The 10,415-nt window shown below is 35.4% G+C and overlaps 1 protein-coding gene across 1 annotated transcript; it reads left to right on the top strand.

Annotated features, from left to right (window-relative positions):
- The first annotated feature begins 3,313 nt into the window (after window positions 1-3,313).
- On the top strand, window positions 3,314-4,785 carry LOC143195000 (uncharacterized). The gene is made up of 3 exons (XM_076401832.1): window positions 3,314-3,562; window positions 3,620-3,787; window positions 3,890-4,785. The coding sequence occupies exons 1-3, from the start codon at window positions 3,373-3,375 to the stop codon at window positions 4,753-4,755; spliced, it is 1,224 nt and encodes a 407-aa protein (XP_076257947.1). The 5' UTR covers window positions 3,314-3,372; the 3' UTR covers window positions 4,756-4,785.
- Window positions 4,786-10,415: the final 5,630 nt, after the last annotated feature.

Raw genomic sequence — 10,415 nt, 5'->3', positions numbered from 1 at the left:
ATGCTAAGTTTAGACGTGGTGAAATGAGCACCGAAGACGGTGAACGCAGTGGACGCCCAAAAGAGGTTGTTACCGACGAAAACATTTAAAAAATAAACAAAATAATTTTGAACGACCGTAAATTGAAACTGAATGAAATAGCAGACACTCTAAATATATCAACTGAATGCGTACATCATATCATTCACGAATATTTGGGTATGAGAAAGCTCTGTGCAAAGTAGGTGCCGCGCAAGCCAAAAACAACGACGAGTTGAGGATTCAGAGCAGTTGAAGATGATCAAACGTAATAAACCCGAGTTTTTGCATCGATATGTGACAATGAATGAAACATGGCTCCATCATTTCACTCGCAAGTCCAATCGACAGTCATCCGAGTGGACTGTACGTGTCACAAATCGGTGGAAACGATGGCAAAAATCTATGAATTGGGCTTCTAATTGCTTCCTCAGCCACCGTATTCTCCAGATCTGGCCCCCAGCGTTTATTTCCTGTTCCCAGATCTCAAAAGAAAGCTCATTGGGAATAAATTTTTGTCGAATGAATAGGTGAGGAATTGTGTTGAAAAAAAACATTGGCAAAATTTTTTTATACCATAGTAGACCGGGGACTTTTCAATTGACCTGTTACATTAAAATGATTATATAGCTATGGTATGAAGTAGGTAAGAAATATACAAATAAATTTCTGATGATAATCTATCCTTTCAAAACTGATTACAATATTATCCAATTGCTTGCTCTATAAATGGTGATTCTGCTTTAAAATCATTGCAGATTTCATGCCACCTTAGCAAGAAACCACCGCCTTGATTTAGTACGTCCTTGATTCGTTTTTTAATTACTGAGGATTGGCTGTTTTGATGCAACCTTGTCGTTTTCCCTATATTGAATTGGAACGAAGAACGATACATCTAATTTTATCCCCGATGCTCTTTTCTCTGGTTCCTGGTACTGGCTGACTATATGAACTAAAAAACTCTTTATAAAAAAAGATCCTTTAATACTGGCATAATGGAAAATAGTCACTTAAATGTGACCTTTTTGATGGTACACCTTTATTTACGTACCTTATTGCAGTATTACTATATATATATATATACATATATATATAGCTACAAAGAAGGGCATTCAGAAAGTCATTTGGTTCACTTTTTTTCAGTGGTTTTGCAACTTGGAATTATGGTTTTACCGGAAAAGTCGCAAGACATCAAGAGGAGACCTGTAGCATCGATTAGACGAATTTTGAAAACTGATTTGAAAATGTTCAATTTGTCAAAAAATTGCTACCGAGAGATCCTGATCAACGAGTAGAGTACAGCAATGTAATCCTAAGGCTATCTGGTTAAATTAAAGATATTTCGTCTAAATTAATAATGAGCGATGAAGCCCATTTTCTTCTCAGTGCTCATGTCAACAGAACAGTCTGTTTTGGGAACACAGAATCCTCAATTAATTCATGAAACATCATTTCATCCACTAAAACAACTGTACGTTGTGGTATTCATGCTGGAAACGCCATTGGTCCCAATTTTTTTGAAAATGACCAAGGTGTTGCAGTTATTATTACTGCTGAACGGTACCAAGAGATGATTCGAAATTTTCTTGTGCAAGGACTAAAGGACATGTGGTTTCAACAAGATGGGTCCACAGTACACACATCTCGTTCAACAATTCAATTATTGTGGCGATTTAGCATGGGCAGCCAGATCTCCGGATTTAACAGCACCAGACTTTTTCTTATGGGTTTTTTAAAGTCAAAAGTTTATGTGAATAAGCCCCAAACGATTTAACACTTTAAAAACAATATTCGTCACGAAATTGAAGAAATTCAGACTAAGATATTGTAGGATGTCATGAAAAATGTCTTTAAAAGAGCCGAAAGTTGCATAACGAATCGCGGACACCATTTAGCCGATATAATTTTTCAATCATAACGAATCTTATATATAAAAATGAATCGCAAAATATGTTCCTAAGCGCATAACTCAACAACGCCTGGACCAATTTGGCCAAATCTTTTTTTAAAATGTTCGTTGAAGTTCAGGGATGGTTTTTACGGCGAGAAAAATTAGAATTATTGCTGGAAAAACCCTAAAAATAGCCCTTTTTGTTTGAATTTGTTTCGTGTATCAGTTGACAATTCATCTGTCATCTGTCAAAAGTCATCTGTAACAGACAACTTTTTTTTTTTAAATTTGATATGACTTGAACTCAAATCCTTTTAATCCGTACGAATTGTTTTATTTATTTAAAATTTTTTATTTGTTTAAAATTTAATTCAAATTTTAAATAAATAAAACAATTCGTACGGCTTAAAAGGATTTGAGTTCAAGTCATATCAAATTTAAAAAAAAAGTTGTCTGTTACAGATGACTTTTGACAGATGACAGATGAATTGTCAAGTGATACACGAAACAAATTCGTATATCGTGTTTTGTGCAGAGTGTTTAGTTAGTTAGTGTTTGTTTAGTTCGTGATTAGTGAAAAAATAATTTATATTTGATATGCCTCCTATAAGACGAAGCAATTTAGGTAGAAGAACCAGAAATGCTATAAACCAAGCTAATTACCGATCTAATCGTACTGCACAAGAACGTGACGACGGAAATGAACGTGAAAGAATTCGGATATCACAAACGCGTGAAGCGCGAGCGCGACATTCAACTAATAATCGCGCAAGTTTGAATCCAGCTGCTTTCAGTTACGATGTGTCAATTGACTACAGTAACTACCAATGTGTTGTTATTGGTTCTATGAACTTGGTTTGCTCACACTGTAAGGCATTAAAATACAAAAACGAAGCCAATGGATTGTGTTGCGCAAATGGTAAAGTGAAATTGATACAATTGGATCCACCACCAGAACCATTGTACTCATTGGTTTCAGGAATAGGAACAGATTCTATACACTTTTTGACACATATTCAACAATATAACAATTGCTTTCAAATGACTTCATTTGGGGCAACAAATGCAGTTCGGGAAAATTTTATGCCAACTTTCAAGGTATGTATTATAGCAGTTACTCATAATTATTTTAGCGAACAAAATTTTCTGTCACCAAAGTTAAGATGTGTTACTAATCTTCAATTTCTTAATCATTACGAAATATATCACTTAGTCATCATATTATATGGTGATTCAGTTTCAGTGACACTTTTATTATATTTTATATTTGATAGATATTAGTTAAAACTAAATATATACTTTTTAAGATCAAATATTATTTAAGTTTGATCATTGACAATCCATTAATTTATACCACACCATAATATTTTTTTTATTTACAGATACAAGGGCAAATATATCACAGAGCAGGTTCACTGTTACCAGTGTCAGATAGCGACAACAAATTCCTGCAAATTTATTTTATGGGCAATTCACCACAAGAAATTGATCTGCGTTGTGCACATAACAATTTAGTAAAAAGGTCTATTGTAGAACAATTACAAACTTTATTTCATCAACACAATCAATTGATTATATTGTTTAAAACTGCCCTGGATCTGATGCCATCCGATAATCACAAAATTGTAATCAGAGCTGATAAAACACCTGCAGGTCAACATACAAGACGTTTTAATGCACCAACTATTGATGAAGTTGCTATCGTTGTAGTTGGAGAAAACTTGGAATCCCGTGATATTGTTTTACATCGTCGGAATTTTCAATTACAACCTATAAAGGAAACACACCGCTCATATGATGCACTGCAATATCCCATTATATTTTGGCAAGGTGAAGATGGCTACGATTTATCAATAAAAATGATAAATCCCATTACAGGTAACTAAAATATTAGTTTAGCTATGGCGATAATATCTCAGTCACTATATTATGTATTTTAATTTTATATTTGAATGTTATTAAAACAAAATCTGTTTACAGGTTCTGAAACCAACAAAAAAGTCAGTTCAATGAACTATTATTCATACCGCCTAATGATTCGGGAAAATGCAGATAATCACATATTGAAATGTCGGCGATTATATCACAAATATGTTGATGACATGTATGTTAAAATTGAAACGGAGAGATTAACATTCATCAGGTTGAATCAAACCAAACTCCGATCTGAAGAGTATATTCACCTTCGAGATGCGATTAATACTGATGGAAATGCACAGAATGTCGGTCGGATGACTATTCTTCCAGCAACATACATCGGAAGCCCTCGGCATATGCACGAATATGCTCAAGATGCCATGTCGTATGTTCGTCATTATGGTACAGCAGATTTGTTCATCACATTTACATGCAATCCGCAATGGATAGAAATTAAGCAGGAGTTATTACCTGGGAAATCATCCATTGATCGTCATGATATTACAGCCAGAGTCTTTAGACAAAAGTTGAAATCTTTAATGAATTTCATCGTAAAACATAATGTATTTGGTGAGACACGCTGCTGGATGTATTCTGTGGAGTGGCAGAAACGAGGATTGCCACATGCACACATTTTGATTTGGTTGGTTGAAAAGATAAGGCCAAATGAAGTTGATGCAGTGATATCAGCTGAAATCCCTAATGTACAAGTAGATCCTGGATTGCATGAGGTAGTTATCAAAAACATGATACATGGTCCCTGTGGAACTCTTAATCAAAATTCACCGTGTATGATGGATGGTAAATGTTCAAAACGATATCCACGGACATTAATATCGGAAACAATTACTGGTAATGACGGTTATCCATTGTATCGTCGCAGATCGACAGCAGACAATGGAAAATCAACAATTGTCAAATTAAATTAACAAGATATTGAAATAGATAATCGTTGGATTTTTCCATATTCACCCATTTTATCAAAGACATTCAAAGCACACATCAACGTTGAATCTTGCCATTCAGTGAAATCGATTAAATACATTTGCAAATATGTAACCAAAGGGAGTGATATGGCTGTGATTGGAATTGGTGCAGAGAATTCTAATGATGAAGTTACCCAATACCAAATGGGCCGCTATGTCAGTAGTAATGAAGCAGTTTGGCGAATATTTTCTTTTCCTATTCATGAGAGACACCCTTCTGTTGTTCACTTAGCTGTGCATTTAGAAAATGGACAAAGAGTGTATTTTACAGCACAGAACGCAGTACAAAGAGCTGCTCAGCCACCATCTACTACATTAACCAGTTTTTTTGAGACATGCCAAAACGATGATTTCGCACAAACATTGCTATATTCTGAAATGCCAAAATATTATACCTGGAATCAATCCTCAAGGAGATTTATACGACGGAAACAAGGAAAACCAGTTCCAGGATATACAGATGTATATTCCACCGATGCGATTGGCCGGATTTATTCAGTACATCCAAGCAATGATGAATGTTTTTATTTACGACTGCTATTAGTCAATGTACGTGGCCCAACATCATTCCAACAGTTACGAACTGTTGATGGTGAATTGTGTGGATCCTACAGAGAAGCCTGTCAACGTTTGCAATTGCTTGAAAATGACGCTCATTGGGATCAAACTCTCAATGATGCTGTAATATCATCACACGCTCATCAAATACGAACATTGTTTTCTATAATCATATCTACATGCTTCCCATCAAACCCAATTGATTTGTGGATGAAGTACAAAGATTATATGTGTGATGATATTTTGTATCAAATACGGAATAGAATGGGAAATCCAAATATACAAATCAGTGAAGAAATTTACAATGAAGCATTGATTTCAATTGAGGACATGTGCTTGATAATGTCAAACAAACTATTAATTCAATTAGGCCTGACCGCGCCCAATCGTCCAATGCATGACGCTTTTAACCAAGAGTTGCATCGAGAAAGACTGTATGATCTCAACGCTTTGAAAGAATTAATTCAAACAAATCTTCCACTGTTAAATGAACAACAGAAGTATGTATTTGAAACTCTTATGAAAGTAACAAATGATGAAACTGGAGGGATTTATTTCTTAGATGCACCTGGTGGTACAGGAAAAACTTTTTTTATTTCATTAATATTAGCAACAATTCGCTCACAAAATAAAATTGCACTTGCACTCGCTTCGTCGGGAATCGCAGCAACTTTGCTTGAAGGTGGTCGAACAGCCCATTCAGCACTAAAATTGCCATTAAATATGCAAAGCAATGAAACTCCAACCTGCAACGTTTCGAAGAACTCTGCAATGGCAAAGGTTTTGCAGCAATGTAAATTGATTGTTTGGGATGAATGCACGATGGCACATAAAAAATCTTTGGAGGCTTTAGACAGAACCTTAAAAGATCTACGTAGCAATAATAACCGATTTGGTGGTGCAATGATTTTATTAGCAGGAGATTTTCGTCAAACATTGCCAGTGATTCCACGATCAACGCCAGCTGATGAACTCAATGCATGTCTAAAGTCCTCCAATTTGTGGAAACATGTTAAAGTACTTCATTTAAGCAAGAATATGCGTGTCGAGTTGCAAAATGACCAATCTGGAAACATATTTTCTAAACAACTCATTGACATTGGTAATGGCAAATTTCCTATAGACATGTTGACGGCTTGCTTTTGCTATGACTATAAACAAGTCCCAGGGGCAATCATTAAGTGTTTGTGGTATTAATCTAGAAAACCCATGTTTCTCACATGGTCAATTGTATGTTGCCTGTTCCCGTGTTGGAAAACCATCAGATTTGTTTATCTATGCGCCAGGTAATCAAACAAAAAACATCGTATACCACAAAGCAATATAATGATAATAATAATAATAATAATTATGATTCACATGATTAACAATAAAGCGATTACTTACTTTTCAATCCTTATATATGTTTTATTTAATTATTTTTTATTCACAACGCCCTATCACCAGGGTGATGGTTCTGTTCAGGAGAATTTTTTAAAATACGTAGGCACAAAAACTGCCACATTACAAATCTTTTTGACAGGACGAAGTCTGTCGGGTCAGCTAGTATAAAATAAAGTAAACTTCTTATGAAAACCAAGCTTACTTATCTTTTCTTTAAGTAAAGTTATAGGCCATCAAAATAGTATCCTGTATGTATATTTTCTATACCCTGCTTGACGACTTCTTAAACTATTTAAATTCACAATTTATAGTATTTATATTACTTAGAATTAGTTATTGGTCACACCTGACTAAAATAACATAGACGAAAACTTTTTAAAACAATATCCCAAATAAATTTATTTTAAACGTTCCCTGTCGCCCTATAGGATGCGACAAACACGCGGCCATGTAATTCAATGAGATTAAATTCCGTAGACGAAACTAGACAGTCCGTAAAATACCTCGGCGATATTTTTCGCGGGATAAACTTTCCCTGAATCTTTTCCAGAGACGAGCGTGGACCTCCCGAGACCCACGGCAACTTTTCCAACACCTCCTGGACAGATAATTTAAATATATATGGGAATCCGGCAAATTGTCACGTTAGCCTGGCGCTGGCGTATTGTTATAGGGTGGCCGAGATAGGCGCCGGAAGTTGGTGCTGGTGACCTATCGCCCGCCGAGATAAGGGATTGTTTTGACGGCTGTTGTCGTCTTGGGAACTTTCTTGTATGGCCCCGGGGCTGAATGCGCTTCTGTTCGTGTCGATCCGGCGACTATTTTGAATCAGATAGCGCTCCGGTCTCTATTTATAGAACTGATAATAGAGATGTACGAATTACAGATTTCTGGTTAAGATCGTTAAGTTCAAAAGTTTATTACGTTGATTATTTTCTCTGAATAATAATTCTTACTTGCCTTTTTATCAACATTTAAGCTATGTTAGTTTCTACAACTATTTGCTAAAAAATAGTTACTTAATTTAGGATAAATTACTCAAAAAATATACATGTGTGATCAACTAAAACGAACTCCTTATAAATTACCATAAAAAAGACGAAAATCGTTTTGATCAAACCCAGTCAATATAGGTAAAACCAAACGAAAAAGCTACCACTATATATGAAGCCGTGAAATTCTCCTAAAAATCTCCAAATATAATCAAATATGATCGCTACTATTCTTGATCCACAAACCACATTAATGACTTGACTACCTCGACCTTTCGATTAACAAATTACTTTTATTAGCCTAAAATGAATGGATGATTTTTTAAACCGAAAGAAATCTCAGTCAATACATCATTATTTTTACAAAACAATAATTTATTTACCTATGCTCTTATGCAATAATTATTACATTAGGGTGTCGTTGATTGTTTTATATTTTGTTTGTTTGATCCAGATCTACTTTTGTTAGCAAATGTAATTATTTCATAGTATCACTGTACACTGTTCTTACACCTTAGAAAAATGCTGTCTAATTTGTTTTTCTCTGGTTCTATGAATTTCACATTCTTCGACTTTCGCTCTCAACAAATCTCTAGGTACATCCTACCTATAAAATAAAATCTAAATCATTACTAAAATATATTATGTTTAAAACAAATGTCTGCCGGGTTGGTGGCGCAGTGGTAAAGGCGATGGGACGGTCCTCCTACTGTTGCGATAGCCGGGGGTTCGAATCCTGCTGAGGCATGGTCGTAAATTTATGTTTGTGATTGTTTAAAATTTGTGAATGTTCTAGGCAAGAGTGTTAAATGCGACAAGGAAAATGATCCCAGTCAAGCCAGTAACCAGGCTGGGTAAGACCGGAGGTCTTGTGGGATGATTTCTAAAGTTGGTCACTCTCCAGTCGGTAAGCTTAATGCTGCTGAGGACCGCGGTTCGGAGCCCACGTTAAACTTTTAGGCCCAGTCCAGATAAACCCATAGTTGGTAAAAGGAACTTTTAAGATATATATAAACAAATGTCTAATTATAACAAGGTACTATAATTTTTGATGGACAAACCTCATTAATGACTTGACTACTTAATAATTTCTCCACTCAGAGTGGGGTAAACACGTTGGCAGTGAGGGCTGCATGGTGGATGACCTATCAATTCGATATATTGGCAAGTCAAACAGGTTGCTGTTTCAACCGATGAGAGAGTGTTTGCACTGTCATGGTGAAGAATAATCCTTACTTCTCTATTTTTCATATTTTACGCATTGCTTGCAAGCAGTACGGAACTACCCTATCAGAATTCACCGTTCTACGTTCTTCAAATGGCACGGTTGCCACATGTCCTGTTACTCTGAAGAAACAGACGATCATTTGCTTCGAAGTGTTGGAATCCCCTTAGTCATACTTGACTCGTCTTGGAAGACTCATACGGTGGATTATTTCATTAATGCTTCATAAATAGATGTCCAGCATTTGTTATTTGTCTATTTTGAGCTCACGATAAGTCACATGATGATTTTGTAATATCCTTTAAGCACACCGACAATGATTTCAGGTAGAACAAGTCATTTTGGATGACATTCACGGCTTTAATGATACGATAAAATTCGCTATATTAATTAACATTAGTTAAAACATATATTAAGTTAATTATTAAGTTAATATCATAGTATTATATTAATTCCAATGATTCACAGTACTCAAGGATGGGGCTACATATATAATAAATTTCAAATAAATCGGTTCAGTAAAAGTTGATAAAACATGTCAGTCATCTAGACAAAAATTGCGTTCATTGTTTCGTTTTTAAATGCCGCGTCACATCTTTATCTCCGAAAATAATTTATGTTTTAAAAAATTTGCTTAAAAATTCTCTCTTCTTCTTAATTTCTCTTATTATACTAAAGGGTTAGTTTTTGGGAATATGAAAAACATCGAGTTTTTCACATTTTTTGTGTTCGGCTAAAATTATGCAAAGTAAAAATGTCGGGTCACTGAAACAGCTGTATCTCTGAGAATAATTCGAATTTTTAAAAGCACTCTTCTGGGCACATTCTATTTTCTCCATTTATTATATTTTTGAGTCGTTTTTTTACCAAGTACGGTTTTTTTCTGGACTGAACCTACTGTTTAAAGTGCGCTCCGAACCATGGTCCTCGGCGTTAAACCTACCGACTGGTGACTGATCAACTTGAAGATCGTCCCAGAAGACATTCGATCTTACCCAGCCCGATTACTGACACAGCTGGGATCGTTCTCCTTATCGGATTTTGCACTGAAATGTTCAACAATCACAAACATAAATTGACGAGTCCCAGATGTCCCGGCAGGATTCGAACTGCGCAACGGCAGGAGAACCATCGCGGACTTTCGCCTTCACTACTGCCAATTGGGAACATTATTAAAGGGTTTAACACTGAAAGTATGTTTTTTTATTTTCTACCACTACCAACTTAGTAAGAATTTTGTGCTTTCCACAAACATCTTAGCGGTATATACAAAGTGTTGATTTTCATGTAACATGAACTTATACCGTTATGAGATAACTCTAGTAAACTCTTAAATTATTATTTCTAGTTTTAATCAAAAATAGTAACATATATTCAGTATCCCGCATATCCTCGCGACTCCTAGATCTGTATCTGTTTGGTCGTAACCAAATGCTGCTCAAACC

The sequence above is a fragment of the Rhynchophorus ferrugineus genome, unplaced genomic scaffold, assembly GCF_030347505.1.
Source record: "Rhynchophorus ferrugineus isolate W39M unplaced genomic scaffold, kcgeb_rfMv2 rfM4, whole genome shotgun sequence".
Lineage (NCBI taxonomy): Eukaryota > Metazoa > Arthropoda > Insecta > Coleoptera > Curculionidae > Rhynchophorus > Rhynchophorus ferrugineus.
This window is presented reverse-complemented; position numbering and strand designations above follow the sequence as displayed.